General features: G+C 38.2%; 1 protein-coding gene across 1 annotated transcript in view; it reads right to left on the reverse strand.

Annotated features, from left to right (window-relative positions):
* Vmn2r120 (vomeronasal 2, receptor 120) overlaps positions 1 to 4,941 on the reverse strand; it is a 36,532-nt gene extending 31,591 nt beyond the window's left edge. Inside the window, exon 1 of the mRNA NM_001104591.1 lies at positions 4,818 to 4,941. Within this exon, the coding sequence (NP_001098061.1) occupies positions 4,818 to 4,941 (124 nt within the window). The remainder of the gene's footprint in view (positions 1 to 4,817) is intronic.
* Positions 4,942 to 19,656: the final 14,715 nt, after the last annotated feature.

A 19,656-nucleotide genomic window follows, 5' to 3' on the forward strand; every position in this document is an offset into this window, starting at 1 on the left:
GTACACGTCACCCAGGACAAATATTGCCCATTTGTTCCTGCTGAATACAGAGCCCAGTGAACTGATGAAATAATAATAATTAATAATAATATCAATATTAATAACATACACCAGATGGAAAGAAGGGAAAATTGATATATGACCTCCAGGCATGTCCTCCATAGGCTACGGTGCTTGGGAGGTCACTTTCCCCTGTAAATTAAAAATTTGAACACTAACTATTTCTAATATAGAGAGAGTTGAAACACACATGAGGTTAACGATAGACTCTTTCCTGACTTTGGCTCACACCACACAGGAACCCTATATCAATCATATCCATTAATAACAAAGGCCAGGTCATGGCTCCACTACTACATAAACCAGAGAATACAGGCATAGCTTGGAAATCAGCTTCACACTTTCTTCCCTCCTCATTTATATGAAATTCACATAATTTTCTTCCAGGCATTGGTTTCAGAATACAAGGGAAAGGTTTTTTGCTTTCAGCTCACAGAACAAACAGTACTATCACAGATTCATAAAAACAAACAAATATAAAAGGTAATGTTAATGCTTAAATGGAAAGAGCCTCTGAAAAATTGATTAAAATATGTTTTGTTAAAATGTCATGTGTTTTTGGAGGGGGACACCCACGATGACATGGAAAGACCCATATGTAGTTAAGGCACCGAAGTTGGCTGTACTGGGGCCTGGTACTGGGTAAGGCAATGGCATGAGCTGGTTGGCCACAGGCTTATTTCTCCTTCTTCCTCTCCCCCTCCCCCTCTTCCTCTCCCCCTCCCCCTCCTCCTCTCTCTCCATACAGCTGATGGATGCTGAGAAAACCTTGTGAAATTTACATTTGGGATGCTCTGCTAGCTTTGTCTGTGTGTTGATGGAGACAGGGCAGGCTGTTATTCCATGCCCAGGAGCTTTGAGGCACCAGGCCACCAGGATTGGGGCAGGCCTCTTGCCACACAGCTCCAGCAAATCTTGCACCATGGCTGCTGGGCTCTGGGGGTCTGTTTCACCTGGAGATGCCTGCTCTTTGGGGCACTGGGCTCAGCTGTTTGCTCTGCTGCAACTTTCTCCTCCTGGCTATATTTCTTCCCAGAATTGGCCAAGCTCTCTTTCTGCCTCCTGGTGATAGCCACATGGTTGCTGTGCTAGGAGATGATTAGACCTCATTCTTTAAGTCAGGGTTGTTAGCACTGTGGGTGGATTCATCCTGAGAAGTGGGGCATGGTTTTACACATCCACTTTCCACCATGGCAATAAATTCTTAAAATGTCTCTTTTCATTGGGATCCACTGTGGGAAGCCATGGAGATGGCCTTTGCCTACAGAGACACTATTCAATATCCCATAAAAGGCCTCCCTGTACTCCCTGCCATGACCACCAAGCCAAGCCCAAACATGCATTCAATAATACCAGGAATCTCCTAGAGGGACCAGCAGGGGTTCCCCCTCACCCTCAGCCCTGGGCTAGATCCAGCACACAGGCCCTCACTCGGTTCTCAGCTCTTCCATGGCATCCAGAGGTGCCTGGATGTCCAAGAGCCTGAGAACCAGATGGCCTAGCCTTTTTGTAGGATGTCCCCAAGCCAGCTCCAGCTGTCTCATGCTTCAGACTATGCTTTTCAACCTCCAGAGCGGTGGCCCATGGTTATCTATGTCCCAACACCTACCTGGTGACAGCATCATCCCAGCATCCTGTGCCTACCTCCCCAAATGACTGTGCCCTGTGGTGAAACAGACACAGGATCCATAACCCTACAGTGCATGGTATGTACTTAAAATGGATATTAGCCAAAATGTTCAACATATCTACTCTACATTCCACAGATCCAAAAAAGTTAAATGAGAAGGAAGGCACAAGTTAGGATGCTTGAATCTTCTGTAGAAAGGGGAGAAATATAGTCCCAGGAGGCAGAAGAAGGGAGGGAACTGGGTGGGAGAGGGGATATGAATTGGGCATGGTTAGTATCAAATATGAGGGGAGACAAGAGAGAGGGCCAGAGGGCCAGGAGAATGAATAGAAATTGGTGAATGGATGGGATGGGGACATTGTGACATCTTTAGGATGTGCCAGGGACCTAGGATGGGAGAGACCTGAAAAGTGTTAGACACTTAGCTCTGCTCATTGCCTACAGAGGAAGACAGGGCAATCAATGGATGTATTTTAAATATAATAGTTTTTAGAGTGAATTGCAGACTGGTAATCCTAAATTTTTGGATTTTAAACATTTTAGATTCTAAAAAAATATAACTAGGGTGTTAGATATCCACTTTATCTTTAAATATGAAAAACACAATGGTCCACACAAACTAGTTGTGTTCCCTTTTCACCTTAGTATTTGCTTTATTTACATTTACATTTTTTTTTATGAGAGAAGGAGGAATTTTCATTGTATCTTTTGACAGAAGATTTACTTTTGGAATGAATCAGGGTTATAAAATTATGTGAAGTCTGTGGACTTTATAGCAAGATTATTCAGTATCTTGTATTAGTTTTGCAGCCATATATTGCCAGGAATATGACTGTAGCAAATGCAAGGCAAGTATGTCTACAAGCATTCACTTCCCTTATTAGACAAGTAGGTCTTCTCAAAGGAACTGCAAAGTGCAGTTCAAATCAGCTTATACATGAGTGACAATGTGTCAATCTCAAATAGAGTAAAATCCTACTGGGAGTACAAAGAATAAAGAAGCTGAAGGGATCTCTGCACACAATGTACTCACTCGTCCTAGATTCCACTTTGAGGTGCCTGAGTTTTTCACCTAGATTTAAGAGAAATGGACTTTAAAATCACAAGTACATTATTTCTGTCATTGAAACAGTTTATATTTTTGTCTGAGATAATTAATTTTGATGAAGCAGTGATCTCTTAACTCTTAATAAATAACGCATTTACAAGAATAAAGGAATTATATGCAATCATCCCTCCTTCTTTAAAGTTACTTGCATCCAAAATCTGTCAAGTAAAGAGCAGCATCTTGGTCTTTTCCCTTAGGCTTCATGGCTTCACTAGGATTTTTGTTTTCCCATTCTTTATTTTATTCATCCATTAAAAAATTCTATTGTGGTCTGTTGTAATCTGAGGAATAAGACAATTACTCAGAAGCATATAACTGGGTAATATATTATCCGTTTATTGAGAAATGAAAAATTTTCTCATTTAAGAAATCCACTACCCAACCTGCTTTGTTGGATTTATACTGATCATTGTCTACTGAACAACATTAATAATTATTAATATAATTAATAGATTTGTTTATCCAGGGTCAGGACACATTGCAATATTTGTGAGCTCAAATGTTCATTAGTGATTCTTCTTACAGAGAAGTTATAAAATCATATATTGTAATGGTGTTGGCAGAAAGAAAACAATTAAAGAGCATATAATTCTATTTTAATGTTTTTCTTTTCTTTCTGGATATAGAGGAAATTATAACTTTTTCTCTAAAGCCTTCTTCCTAGTAGGCTTCTCTATCTTGGACATGGAAAGCCATTGCAATGTCTGTCTGCAATCTTCAGACTGGGCTTGTAGCACACAGATTTTAAGTCATCTCCAGAGCTTATGCTTGCAGACAAGAGTTAAGAGTCTAGCATTACTGTCCTCTGAGAGGCTTAACCCAGCAGATGAAAATGAGAAAATAAGATGAGAAATTGAGTTTAGCTTTATATCATCTCATATAAAGAGAAATACCCCTTTCATATAAAGAGAAACACAATATCCCTCAAGGGCAGAAGTTATTATAGCAAGCTAAAGTATATAAGACACTCTATCTTTTACTTTATAGACATTTACTGTTTTTAATAAATCTTGATTAGACATCACTAAAATATTTTTCAATGAGGCTTTAACTTTTACTGTCTTCAGTGTTCATTTTATCATGATTCTTGCTGTGTCATTTTAGTGGTCTGAGACAGCTGATTACTTTCAAGAGCTTATTAATTTACCACTCTTACATATATCCAAGGTGTTGTGTGGTCACCTTGACCAGCTTCAACATAAAGCCACTGTCTCTCTGTCTGGAAGCATTTAACTTTATTGCTTTGCATCCACTGATCTTCTTATATTGTTCTGTGTCTGTATACTTTGCATTTACATATTGTACATTCAGAGTGGTGACCAATCTCTCTTGATCACAGGAAAATTCCATCATTTTGGTACCTATGTCTGTGGAGATGCGTTTTGTTTTGGCACAGGTCAGCTACCAACATTAACAAGAGCCATTGATGATTAATTTATTAACACTACTAGGAGTTTTAAGTCAGAAGTTCCTCAACTCAACTATGGGCATTAGAAAGTACATGGCAATAAATTAACTTTTGAGGATACTAAGTTGTATAAAGCACTTTGCTTAAGCCTCTTCTTACTGAAAACACATCAACATTTTGGGCTGTGTTTCTGAGTAACTTGATGTTGCCTGCTTAATCACAGTTGAAGTGGAAACAGAGAAACGGTTTCCACTTTCTCTGTCTTTTGTGTTTTACTGTGTTTGCTGTCTTACTGTGTGTCCCTAAGTATGAAAGCTAAAAGGGCAAAAACCAGAGTAATATTTTCACCACTTTAAGAGTGTGAAATATTCAAAAGGAAATGGCAAAATGAATTTAGAATTTGCCATGGATAATGTCATTGTGAAGAATAAGATGGGAGACATAGAGAGAGATTCTACAGCTGTACATACTTTCTGTGTATTATCCACCATGACATTCAGATATAAAAAGAAATAAGTGCGTTGATGGTACTTACTGTTTCATAGTGGTATCAATATCAGGACCATATAGTTGTGGTGATGTTAGATATGCATGAAGGGGTAAGAATACACCAACCAATACATCTCCATCCTGGAATATAGCATCTGCCATGCCCAGAGAGCATCCTGGGTTTATTGGCTCACAGGAAGCTACAGGAAAATTCAGGAACAACAACACAGAAACAAAAATCAACATTATTCCTTGCAAAATGCTGTGCCTGGCCAGAAATTCAACCCACAAAATCATCACATCATGCACAATTGAATGTGTTCATGTATATGGGCACTTATATGTTATATGTGTTGTAGGCTGGAGAGTCTACTCATATTCCATGAATCCATTCCTTCCTCCTTGCTGCAGTCCCCAAGAGAAATCTCCAAAATTTCTACCCTCAGGTTTCACATCTGAGGTACCCTGCACAGGTAGCACAAACAAGTTGAGAAAATATGCCTGAGGTTCATCCCTGTTAGGGTGATGATAAATCATGTTCAAAAATAGCAAAACCACAGGGATCGACTCAACTTGGATAGATTGGCTCTCATATTATGTATAAACACCATTTGAAATAAAGTAAGTGAGTCATGTCAGTGACTCAAATCAAGTTGGGAGATAAATGATGTAAAAAAAAACCCAATTAAAAGAGAGACATATGGAACTATGTATCTAAATATCCAAGGTCTTTAAGGACTTAACATAAATCTTATATCTGATAGAGTCACATAGTACACTCAGTGTGTGGTCCATGGGTGTCTATATGACATTTCTATGTATAGAATTCTCTGCCAGTGTGTGCATTCTCCATTGCCTAGAAAACCAAGAAATAAATCTAGGATACATAAATCCATCTGCCTGTCATTATCTGTGTATATGTTAAACTGAGTGTTTTTTCTATACATATTAACCTCTTCAGTTCCCATGATTCAAAATCACTAAGTAGTGAATAGTGATTATATCTACAGCATTGGATTTTTCCATAGCTCACTCTGACTTGATGATATAGGGTAATTGCTAGAAATGGTTCTCTGCTCCATGAAGTACGTATTAATCACTGCTCAGTTATTTCAACATTTATCCTACTACTAGAATGTACATATGGGTATGAGGCATGAAGATCCATGTTCATATGGAACATCAGAAAAGGACTTGATTGAATGCTCACAGTCAGCTATTGGATGGATCACAGGGCCCCCAATGGAGGAGCTAGAGAAAGTACCCAAGGAGCTAAAGGGGTCTGCAACCCTATAGGTGGAACAACATTATGAACTAACCAGTACCCTGGAACTCTTAACTCTCCTGCATATGTATCAAAAGATGGCCTAGTCGGCCATCACTGGAAAGAGAGGCCCACTGGACTTGCAAACTTTATATGCCCCAGTACAGGGGAATGCCAGGGCCAAAAAATGGGAGTGGGTGGGTAGGGGAGTGGGGGGGTAGGTATGGGGGACTTTTGGGATAGCATTGGAAATGTAAATGAGGAAAATACCTAATAAAAATTAAAAAAATCAATCCCCCCCAAAAAAGAAAAGGACTTGATGAGCATTTTGTCTAAAAGTCAAGAAATAAGAACATAATGGGGTTACATATCTCTCACCTTAATTTGAATTGAGTTTGACATTTAATAATTAGTGAAGAATATATAACTTTGTGTGCACAAATTCCTGATATGCTAGCATGAAGATGAAAAGAACCCAGTGGCTGGGCTGGAGAGATGGTTTTAAGAATTGACAGCAGTGAGACCCTGACAACAAAGATCAAAGGAGAAAAAGCAACCTGGCCTGCTCAGTTTACAAGAGAAACTGCTCACATTTGTGCTACTTGAGCTACACACAAGCTCCAGCTTCAGAGTGACTCAATCTACTGCTGAAGGATACCCGCATGGCACACAAGGGTTGAATGGCATGGTCGAAAGGACAGTGAGAGGAGCTGAGGGTGCTGCAGGGAAAAGTCAGCAGTCAGTTTCTTGGCCTCCTTCACTCTTCAGTGTTGTCCCCCAGCTTAACTGAAGCGATGATGTCCTGTGCTGTCAACCATGTGTTTCTGATCAGAACTGTCCATCTGATAGTCAGTTGAATTTTGGTGTAAGATGAAGTTTAGGTTCACTTTAGACTGCCCCTTACTCCTGGTCTCAGGCTTCTGAGTAGCTGTGACTATAGGTGCACTGCCGTACCGAGGTTGCTTTTCAAGGGTAAGGAACCATTGATTCAGCCTTAGCAATGGATGTGAATTATTTCCTTCTACCTAAGTCTTGGAATGATTTATTTTCATGGTTTTTGAGCCCCAATTCTTCTGAATGGGTAAGTCCTGGGGCTATTGATATCACAAGTACCTGTTGGTTCCTTTCCTCACTTACATTCTTTTAAGGCTCCCCAGATATTCAGTATTAGTAACACACAGCACAATACAAGAACAGCCAACCTGCAACCCCTTGGTGTTCCTTTTTTGAGCACTAAATATGTTACACTGTGATTTAAAATTAATAACACATCTGAGAAAGAGAATACTTGATTTTGAATGTTAAATTTTTTAAAATTAGATTTGAATGGACACAAAGTATGAATATTTTGTTTCTTTATGTAAGACCTGTGGAAAGGGTTTGAAAATTTGCAATGGGAGAATTATTTTGCAGAGCTATCAATGTCTAAATAATTTTGAAAAAAAACTAATAAAGGTATTTACGCAGAAAAACAAACAAACAAGCAAACAAAAAAAACAACAAAAAATAATTGGCAGTAGTATATCTTGTTAAGAGTCCACAGCATCAGTAGCCAAGGTTAGATAGTTAAATGTACAGAACCAGGCATTATTTCTCTCCTTTTAAATGAGCCTTTAGACTAGTTATAATACTATTGTGTCCCTCTGAGATATGGATGTCGTTATTTCATTTTTAGGGATATCTTAATAAACTGACCATTGTTGAGGTTTATTAGGCTTCACAGATGGTAGGATTATTAATTAGTTTTCTCTTTTTGCAGGTTGCATAACACTTTCTGCTATTTTAAAAGCAAGTCCTCTCAGAAGACATTTTCATGTCAGAATCAGTTCAAAGACTACCTGACAAGTGGCACATCAGAAAATTAAAACACTTTTGTACAGCAAAGGAAAAAAATCAGTCTCATGAAAGAAAGCCCATGGATTAGTCCAGTGAGGATGTGGGAAAAGTGGAACACTCCTTAACAATTAGTGGGGTTGAAAACTGGTGTTGCCACCATGGAAATCAGAGTAGAGTTCCCTTAAAAAAGCTAAAAATAAATCTATGATATGATCAAACTGCACCACTCCTTGTCTTATTCTGAGTAGAATTTATTTCTATTTCACAGATATAAGCTTGATCATGTGGATTGTTGCTCTATTCACAGTATTTAGGAAAGGAATGCTCCAACTGATGAATGGATAAGGAAAATGTGGTACATATACACTAAGGAATACTATGTGACTATAAAGAAAACTGAAATCATGAACTTTGAATGTAAACTAAAGGAACTAGAAAAGATCACTGAGTGAAATGACATAGAAACATAAAGTCAAAATTCACTTTTCTCTCATTTTTGTTTCTTCACTCCAAACCTTCAGATGTTATGACTTTATATAACTTAGAGTAACTGTAAAAATAAAGAAAATACCATAGTGAGTATGAAGGGGCACTAAAAAGTGAGTATCAGAATACAATTGATATTAAAGAGAAATGTGACACATGGGGCTTTTAACTGGAGAGGAGGAATGAAGGAAATACAGGTAGGAAGGGAGGGAGGAGGAACAGATAACACTAAGAATGTTAGAAATATAGGGAATCATATATTTTATATTTAGATAAAGTCACATGTAATATATTTAAGTACTTGTGCATATACATATATAGATATAGATGTATAGATATATAGTTTAAATGAAGTTAGCACTGGATGATAACAGTCCTATTAAGAGTCAGACTATTTTACAAAACCCTCAGTCTAAGACATGAGAAATATCCTCAGAAGATGCTGATCAGGGCATTCCAAGAGGTTAAAAACAATATATAAAGGTAAGTTTCTATTGCTGAAGAACCATGTATTTTGGACATAGGATTGGTAGAATTTAAGCTTCAATTTTTAAAATATTATGAGTTTTCTCATATCTTTCTTTTATTGAAAATAGAATTTTTATACAATATATTCTGATTACGGTTCTTCCCTCTACTTCTTCAAAATTTGGAAGTCATGAAATTCACACACAAATGAGTCAAGGTAGAAGAAAATCAGCTTGAGTGAGGTAACACAAATAAATATGGCACACATTCACTTATATTTGGGTGTTAGCAATTAAGACATTGATAAGAAAGCTATAGTCTATACAACAACATAGGTTTGGTATAGAATAAGGAACCAGGGAGAACCAGGGAGAGGATGGACAAGCTTAGGAAAGGGAAATGGATGGATAGGGATGGAGCACAATAAAAGTAGAGTCAAATACAGAGAAGAAAGGAAGATGGGGTGAAGTATGGAATAATGAAAGGTAGAGATAAAATTCAGGGATATACAGGAGTTGTATTGAAACCTAATACTATAGAATATTCCTACATTTTATACATATATGAATGTGATCTAGATGAAGTTGCCAATTTACAGGGAAATCATATTCCCAAGTGTACATCTCTCATGATCAAATGAAGCTTCTATTACTGGGAATTGGTTACATCTAGTGGAGGTCTTGGTCAAAGGCATGCCATGGAAACTCCCAAATATTCAGACTGTTTCTAAGTATAACCATTGCTCTAAAAAATGACAGCAAGAAATACATTGCTAAATGCATCTACACAGCAAATTGAATATAGAGAAGTTGAGCTGGTGCCTACATCGAGCCTTTATCCCTACATACTAGCATCTTTGGAACGGAAAGCTAGTCTGCATGCTACCAAAAGAGAAAAGTAAGAACAAGCCAGCCACAAAACCTTTGATTTACAATGGTGACATGTCTTCAAAATATACTAGGGCAATGGTGTTACAAAGCTTGTGGGAATAAACAATAAATATCTAATATCAGTTAAGGGCACCTCTGTGAGATTGACCCCATACCCCTTGTTGCATATGTAGCCTATAATCTGGGACTAGATAGCTCAGGGATTTAGGACAATATCAATTTTTTATTTTTTGCTAAATGCATGTAGCTATAAAATGCACCTAATTACATTCTGCAATACTTTTGGATAAATGTCTTGTTCCTCTGAGAAACTTCTTCCTGCAACAAATGAGATCAGTTATAGAGACCCAAAGAGAAACCATGGAATACTCACACTTAAATTGGATCTGTCAATCAATCTATTTGCTTAGGGCTCAGAGAATTCTGGGAAAAAGTAAGCAGAAAGAGTGTAAGAGCCATAGGGTCCTGAGGACACCAAAGAATCAAGTCCTTCTGTGTACAAGAAGATTGAAGCATATATAAACTCATAGATACTGAGGCAGCATGCACAGTGTTTATATATATCGGCACAAGGTAGGTCCTAGAGTAGAAAGGAGAAGTGTATACATGCTTAATCCTTAATGGAAACCAGCTCTAACTGACAGTCACTTGCAAATAAAAAATTGTGTTTCCCCTATGGAGTTTTATTTGGGAAACAAATCACTGTTAAGTGTAGGTCTCGTGTCCAGCAGTAGATGGCCAACACAAAAGAGCTCAATAGCATCATGGGAGGTATTTTTCTCATGATATTGAATCAATGGATTTAAAAAACCATATCTATGCCATTTGTATAGATTATGACTTCTGGTTTTGTATTTTAAAGGATTTTTGTGAATGGGATATCAAATGTATGTGTCTTTGTGTTCTATACATTTCTTGTTCCTTTTCATGGTTTTTTTGTTTTGTTTATTTTGTCACATTCTAATTCGTTTTTTGTATTTTATTTTATTAATATTCTTAAGATGCCTGTTTTGTTTTCTAATGAGGGACAGTAAAGAGGTGGTTCATGATGGAAGTGGAGGTTAGGAGGAACTGGGTAGAGTCAGTAGATGAGAAACCATAATCAGATTATTGTATGAAAAATTTATTTTCAGTAAAAGAAATAAATTAATTAAAAATGAGTAAAAAGTAAAGATTAAATGAATGAATAAATGTATGACACTGCATTAAGAGGCAACAAACCTTCAAACATGAAGCTAAATTTGCATTTGTTGGGCATCCATAGCTGGGCATGAGGCCTGTTATGATTTGTTATCCCATTGAGACTCCTTTGGATAGCACTACATTTTAATTTGCAAGTGCTTATCAATTGGAGATAGTTTCTGTGTTAAGGGTGGTGGTATGCGTCCATTTTTCCTATAAGTAATAGGACTCTATCTGGCACAGACTTGTGAAGGAACTGTGATTATCATCATTGTTACAGTCTCTACGAGTTTGTATGTGTGTTATATTTTAGAAGGCATCATTTCCTTGGTCATTAACATATCTGAACATCTATGCCTAAATTCACCAATAAAAAGACACAGGCCTATAGACTGGATACATAAACAGAATCTATCATTTTTCAACCTCCAAGAAACACACCTCAGAAACAAAGACAGCCAATAACCTTCCAAGCAAATGGACACAAGAAACGAGCTGAGGTAGCTATTCTTATATCCAATAAAATAGATTTTAATCAAAAGTTATCAAAAGAGATGTGGAGGGACACTTCACACTCATCAAATGAAAAATCCATCAAGATGGCATCTCAATTCTGAGCATCTAAGCACCAAATGCAAGGGGACCTACATTATTAAGGAAACTGTACTAAAGCTTAAATTACACATTGAACCCCACAGAGTAATAGTTCAGGACTTTCACTCCCCACTATCACTAATGGACAGGTCATCAAAACAGAAACTAAAGATAGAAACAATGAAATTAACAGATGTTATGACCAAATGGATTCAACAGATATCTACAGATCTTTTTACCCCCACACAAAACAATATACCATCTTTTCAGCACCTCACAGATTATTCTCCAAAACTGACCATTTAATTGGGCACAAAGAAAGCCCCAACATATACAAGAACATTGAAATAATCCCTTACATTGTGTCAGTTCACCACAGATTAAGCTGGACATCAATAACAACAGCAACAGCAGAAAGCCCATATACTCATGGAAACTGAACAATTCCTTACTCAATACCAATACTCAATACCAATATTCAATTCCTTACTTAATACCAACACTCAATACCAATACCCAATTCCGTACTCAATACCCACAATATATCCAAAATTATGGGGCACAAAGAAAGCAGTGCTAAGAGGAAAATACATATCTCTGAGTGCCTTCATAAAGAAATAGGAGAGATCATACACTAGCAGCTTGACAGCACATCTGAAAGCTCTAGGACAAAAAGAAGCAAATTCACCCAATAGGAGCAGACAGCAGGAAATAATCAAACTTGGGGCTGGAAACAACCACGTAGAAACAAAGAGAACTAGACAAAGAATCAACAAATCTAGGAGTTGGTTCTTTGAGAAAATCAACAAGATAGAATCAATGGAAAGAGAGGCCCATTGGTCAGGCAAACTTTATATGCCCCAGTACAGGGGAACGCCAGGGCCAAAAAATGGGAATGGGTGGGTAGGGGAGTGGGGGGGGAGGGTGTGGGAGACTTTTGGGATAGCATTGGAAATATAATTGAGGAAAATACGTAATAATAATTAAAAAAAAGAAAACCCTTAGCCAAAGTAAATAGAGGGTACAGAGGGAGTATCCAAATTAACAAAATCAGAAATGAAAAGGGAGACAGAACAACAGAAACTGAGGAAATTAAAAAAAAAATCATCATTTCCTATTACAAAAGCCTATACTCAGTGAAACTGAAAAAATCTAGATGAAATGGATGATTTTTCTAGAGCGATACCAGGTACCAAAGTTAGATCAGTAACTGATAAACCATCTAAACAGCCCCATAACCCATAAAAAAATAGAAGCAGCCATTAAAACTCTCCCAGCCAAAATAAATAAATAAATAAATAAATAAAATAAAAAAAATTTAAAAAGCCAGGGCCAGATGGTTTTAGTTCAGAATTTTATGAGACCTTCAAAGAACACCTAATACCAATACTTCTCAAACTATTCTACAAATTCTAAACAGAAGGAACTCTCTCTAATTTGTTCTATGAAGCCACAGTTATACTGACAACAAAACAACACAAAGATCCAATAAAGAGAACTTCAGGAAAGAAATTAAAGAAGATCTCAGAAGATGGAAAGATCTCCCATGCTCATGGATTGGCAGGATCAATATAGTAAAAATGGCTATCTTGCCAAAAGCAATCTACAGATTCAATGCAATCCCCATCAAAATTCCAACTCAATTCTTCAACGAATTAGAAAGGGCAATCTGCAAATTCATCTGGAATAACAAAAAACCCAGGATAGCAAAAACTCTTCTCAATGATGAAAGAACCTCTGGGGGAATCACCATGCGCGACCTAAAGCTTTACTACAGAGCACTTGTGATAAAAGCTGCATGGTACTGGTATAGCGAGAGACAAATAGACCAATGGAAAAGAATTGAAGACCCAGAAATGAACCCACACACCTATGGTCACTTGATCTTCGATAAGGGAGCTAAAACCATCCAGTGGAAAAAAAACAGCATTTTCAACAAATGGTGCTGGCACAACTGTCGATTATCATGTAGAAGAATGTGAATTGATCCATTCCTATTTCCTTGTACTAAGGTCAAATCTAAGTGGATTAAGGAACTCCACATAAAACCAGAGACACTGAAACTTATCGAGGAGAAAGTGGGGAAAAGCCTTGAAGATATGCGCACAGGGGAAAAATTCCTGAATAGAACAGCAATGGCTTGTGCTGTAAGATCGAGGATTGACAAATGGGGCCTCATGAAACTGCAAAGCAAGGGAAAAGACACCGTCAATAAGACAAAAAGACCACCAACAGATTGGGAAAGGATCTTTACCTATCCTAAATCAGATAGGGGACTAATATCCAACATATATAAAGAACTCAAGAAGATGGACCCCAGAAAATCAAATAACCCCCTTAAAATGGGGCTCAAAGTTAAACAAAGAATTCTCAACTGAGGAATACTGAATGGCTGAGAAGCACCTGAAAAAAATTTTCAGCATCCTTAATCATCAGGGAAATGCAAATCAAAACAACCCTGAGATTCCATCTCATACCAGTTAGAATGGCTAAGATAAAAAATTCAGGTGACAGCAGATGCTGGCGAGAATGTGGAGAAAGAGGAACACCCCTCCATTGTTGGTTGGATTGCAAGCTTGTACAACCACTCTGGAAATCAGTCTGGCGGTTCCTCAGAAAATTGGATATAGTACTACCGGAGGATCCTGCAATACCTCTCCTGGGCATATATCCAGAAGATGTTCCAACTGGTAAGAAGGACACATGCTCCACTATGTTCATAGCAGCCTTATTTACAATAGCCAGAAGCTGGAAAGAACCCAGATGCCCCTCAACAGAAGAATGGATACAGAAAATGTGGCACATTTACACAATGGAGTTCTACTCAGCTATTAAAAAGAATGAATTTATGAAATTCCTAGCCAAATGGATGGACCTGGAGGGCATCATCCTGAGTGAGGTAACCCAATCACAAAAGAACTCAAATGATATGTACTCACTGATAAGTGGATATTAGCCCAGAAACTTAGAATACCTAAGATATAAGATACAATTTTCAAAACACATGAAACTGAAGAAGAACGAATACCAAAGTGAGGACATTTTGCCCCTTCTTAGAATTGGGAACAAAATCATGGAAGGGGTTACAATGTTTGGAGCTGAGAAGAAAGGATGGACCACCTAGAGACTGCCATACCTGGGTATTCATCCCATAATCAGCCTCCAAATGCTGACACCATTGCATACACTAGCAAGATTTTGCTGAAAGGACCCTGATATAGCTAGCTGTCTCTTGTGAGGCTATGCTGGGCCTAGCAAACACATAAGTGGATCCTCACAGTCAGCTATTGGATGGATCACAAGGCCCCCAATGGAGGAGCTAGAGAAATTACCCAAGGAGCTAAAGGGATCTGCAACCCTATAGGTGGAACACTAATATGAACTAACCAGTACCCCCCAGAGCTTGTGTTTCTAGCTGCATATGTATCAGAAGATGGCCTAGTTGCCCATCATTGGAAAGAGAAGCCCATCGGTCTTGCAAACTTTATATGCCTCAGTACAGGGGAACGCCAGGGCCAAGAAGTGGGAGTGTGTGTGTGTGGGGGAGTGAGAGTGGTGGGTATGGGGGCACTTTTGGGATAGCATTGGAAATGTAAATGAAGAAAATCCTAATTAAAAAAAAAACTTAAAAAAAGAGAACTTTAGATCAATTTCCCTCATTAATATGGACTAATGCCACATTCACAATGAGATATCATTACATGCAGAAAATAGAAAAAAAGCACATATACTTACATTGAATTAACATCATAACTACCTTAATAGTATTTGAACAGAATATTCAGAAAAATCTCAGGTTTGTTAGGATTTTATTGATTTTCAACTCTGATCAGCAAAATTTATGATGGGTAGATTTTTTTTCCTGTTTGAGCCTGACAAAATCTACAATTATCTGAGCTTGAGGTCTCAGTATAGAATAGTCTGGATTAATTTGGACTCTATGAGATATTTGGTAACTTGTGTTAACTGAGAGCTGAAGACCCACCCTAAGTTTAAGCAGGCTCATTTCATGATCCAGGCCTGGACTGAATATTTTGGAGTGAGCCTGTTGAGCAATAGTGTATTCATAGCTCCTTGCTCTTGGCTGTGGAGATTGATGTGGCAAACTTCCTTAAAATTCTGTCTCCCTGAGTTCTTCCTGATGCTCGGCTGTAATGGTGTGTGTTGAGTCCAATAATCCATTTCTCTCCTGTGGACTTTGTCTACATATTTTATGAGAGCAAAAGGAAAAAAAACCTGAGTGTGTCTGTTGTAGATACAATTTCATGGGAAGTTACCAGAGATTTGGGTGGTAGAGACACTTGGGACTCAAAGGGATGGGCCTTAGATGAAATGTCCAACAATGTGGAGAGGGAACTCATAGAGTCCACTTCCAGTAGAAAGACAGGACATCAAGTGGAGGGACGGGCTTGCCATCACACAGTCAAAAACTGACAGAATTGTTCCTGTTTAAAAGAACTGCAGGGACAAAAATGGAGATGAGATTGAGGGAAAGTTGATCCAGTGACCAGCCGAACTTAGGATCTATCTCAAGGGGAGACTCCAAGTCCTGACACTACTACTGATGCTATGTTGTACTTACAGACTGGAGCTTAGCATGGCTGTCCTCTGAGAGGCCCAAAACGCAGCTGACCAAGATAGATGCAGATATTTACACCCAACCATTAGACTGAAGTCAGAAACCTTGTGGTTGTACTAGGGAAGGGTAGAGAGGAGGGTGACCCTTATAGGAAGATCAGAAATCTCAACTAACCTGGACCCCTGAGATCTCTCAAACACTGAGCCACCAACCAGGCAGCATATAGGAGGTGGTCTGAGACTCTTGACATATATACATCAGAGAACTGCCTAGTCCGGCCTTCATGGGAGAAGAAGCACCTAAGCATCAAGAGACTCAAGTCGAGGCCCCAGGGAGTGGGGAGGCCTGACAGAGGGGCTTTCTCTTGAAGACAGAAGTGAGGAGGAATGGGATGAGGAACTGCAGGAGGGAGGACCAGGAGGAGGATAATGATTGGACTGTAAAAATTTAAAAGTAAAAGAAAAGAATACTTGATTTGGTGGTATTGTATAGTCTTTAGGATTTTAAAATTTCATGCTACTCTTTTTACATTATTAAGAACTCCATGAGAAGAGAGCAGAGTTTTCCTGTTGAGAACCTAGAAGGGAAGGATAATGATAGCCTTTTAAACATAAACCTATGCTTTTAGTTATTAAGTGTTTATTTCTACAACATTGGCAAGTTGATTCTGATTTTCATCCAGGTCTAGATTTTTCCTTCTAGTTAGTAAGGCAGTTTATAAAACTTCTGTTTGTAAAAGCATCTCATGGTACTTGTTTAGAGTACCTGTGGGGTCACCTTAAAAGGTTGTCTTGGTGACACTATATAGGATCAAAAGAAAAACCATTATCTTCAAGGGGGCAAATTTCATTTTTCTCAATTTTTCACTCCTTGTGTGGTTACCAGTTTCATAAACATCTTGTGGAGGGTGTGGGTCAAAGCATGCACAGCATTGTGCATTTATGTGGTAACTGCCATCACTCATGGCTGTGTTAAAGTGGTACCGAGGTAACCATTCCAAGGAACCTCTAAGTGAACATTTTTAAAACTATTTACTGGTAGCATTAGAGATTGCACAATCAACATAAACCTCCCACAATTTTTCTAGAAAAAATGTCATCTGGGTATTTGAAAGGGTCTACTGCCTTTATAAACTATTTAAAATCAGCAATCTCACCATGGTTTGTGAAAAGATGTGAACCTCATGGAATGAGTTAAGAATGAAATGTCTTGTAGCAATAATGACTTCCCATTGTGAGGCGGTGAGCCAGATTCTCCATGGAAGTACATGCTTCTAAAGATCACATCTAAAGAAGAGTCAGTGTTACCATAACTGATAACAATGTTTGCTAAGTTATTCACAAATGGGCTATTGTAGACATCATTGTTTCTCATACTGAACATATGTGTTATAGGAATCATTTTTACAAAGGCCACACAGACTGTGTTTCTTTCCATCTCTGGTATAAAGTCTGAGAAAAAATTAACACCATTCTCATGCCACACAATTCCATCTGAAATGGACAATTAATAAGGCCATGCTTAAGGCCAGAGAAGAGTCTTTGGAAGCCATCTGATATAAAAAGGGAAAATTCACAGAGCCATTCATACTTGGTTCAAAAGGTTCAAAGCTCAGCTATAAAAATGACAACAGGGAAAAACATGATGAAGGAATTCAAGAAATCATAGAATCAGTGAATATGAAACAGTAGCTTAAATTTTTAGAAAGTCAACTTTGTATTAAAGTCGTTGGCAAAATTGGGACATGATTCTAGAAAATCAGGTGAAATATTCACTTCTATCATAGATATATGTGTATATTTTATGCCTTATATGCATATATCAAACAGAAGAAATGTTTTTACTAATAAATACTAATAAATATCAGAGTATATAGCCTGAAAGACTATGGATTTTAAAAGAGTGGGTGTTTGGTCAATTGATTGAGTTTGTAAGTATACATAAAAGTGTGTGTGCCCATGTTTGTATGGTGCATACACATATGTGTGCATGTGAAGGCTACAAGAGGGCATCAGGTATCTTCTACTTTCCTCCACATATTTTTCTTGATGGTGGGATTCCCTACAACCATGGATTTTACCTCTTTATTTGCCCAGAAGATAGGAAGCCACAGAGATCATCCTGTGTGTTCCTAGTACTTGATTTTCTGATTGCACAGAAAGCAGTCTTGACTCTTGGGCCATCATCCAGCTGAAAACTATTATTTTGAACCAAATAAAGTCTTCCCCCTTTTCTTGGTACACAAATTTTGGGAGCAAAGGAGAGAATATTTTCCTTTCTTCCCATCTATATAATCTTACCTTGTGGTTATTTTTAAAGACCCAGAAATATGCCAATTAGGGAAGACATTTCCCATGTTGTTCCTGTGACTGCAGCCACAGACTTTTCCTGTTTTGTAGGTAGAGTTTTAGATGAGTCTGTCCTGCCTTGTGAGTCACTAGAGGAAACATTTTGTTGTCCACTGTAGTCTCCCCTCTCCCAGGCCTGAAACCTGCTTGCTCAGGGGTGGAGCTTCCCGCTCAATCTTTCTGCCATGCACACTGCTGGAACCTGCCGCTTTGCTGTTCGGAGCCGTGCACATGGTCACCCTGCTATTGGACTCCAAGATTAATTGGCGGGAATTGGGCCCCCTTCCCCTTTCTTATAATTGCGTGCGGAACAGTAAAATTGAGCTTTGATCAGAATGCCTGTCTTAGCTACATTTCTTTATCTCGCCACCTAGCCCCTCTTCTCTTCCAGGTTTCCGAAATGCCTTTCCAGGCTAGAACCCATGTTGTGATCTGCTGGTCGGACACAACAGTCTACCTTTCAGTAGGTCCAGCGCTGTAAATATTGTATCTTGGAGTAATGTTAGGTAAGAGATAGGGGTTCCTGTTGATCTCCTCTATGGCAAACATTAAGGCCATCCCAAACTGGGAGTTAGTTGTTGGGGATAACCTTGTGTAGAAGACATAGGAATCATTACCAAATAATCTTCAATCACCATTGTCTTATACTGAGTACAGTAACTGTCATGTACTGAATGAATACTTCTTACAGCTTCCTTGTTCAAACTGTACCTTATTTTATCATATTGCAACATGAGATTTTCAACTGTCAGGCCAGTAGAACAGGTTGTCATTTTGTTTAATATCTGATGCAGGGACTAATGTCCTTTCAAATATTTGAGGAAAGAGCAGAAAGTCTATATTTCTTTCATAAAGAAAGCAGTAACTATATGATCATCTTTAACTTGGAACTTTCATAAACCTGAAAAATGTGTTTTGTGTGGTTTGAGGGATGGGAAATATGTATACTGTGGATAGCAAGAGTGTATCAAGTCTTTCTAAGGGGTCTTGATGAAAGGAAAAGAGAAATTTAGTTCTATGTCCAGGTCCAAGGCTGCACTTGGCAAGGCCTGTTTAGGACTTGATCCAGTGATACAACTGAGTCAAAGTTGATGTTTCTACCTTATTGTTCTTGTGTACCTCAACTTTTCTGTTTCCAAGTTTTACAGTTGTATAATAGTTAAGATAGTAATGGTTAGGTTTCTGACTTGTTTTATGGTAAGTTAGTCTTTGGTTCATAATTATGAATGTTCTTGATATTCTGTCTCCCAGATGTGGTTTTTGGTATCTACCATATATTCTTTGATTTTTCCATATATCTTAACAAATCATTTA

Source organism: Mus musculus, chromosome 17 (genome assembly GCF_000001635.26).
Source record: "Mus musculus strain C57BL/6J chromosome 17, GRCm38.p6 C57BL/6J".
NCBI classification, from domain to species: Eukaryota; Metazoa; Chordata; class Mammalia; order Rodentia; family Muridae; genus Mus; species Mus musculus.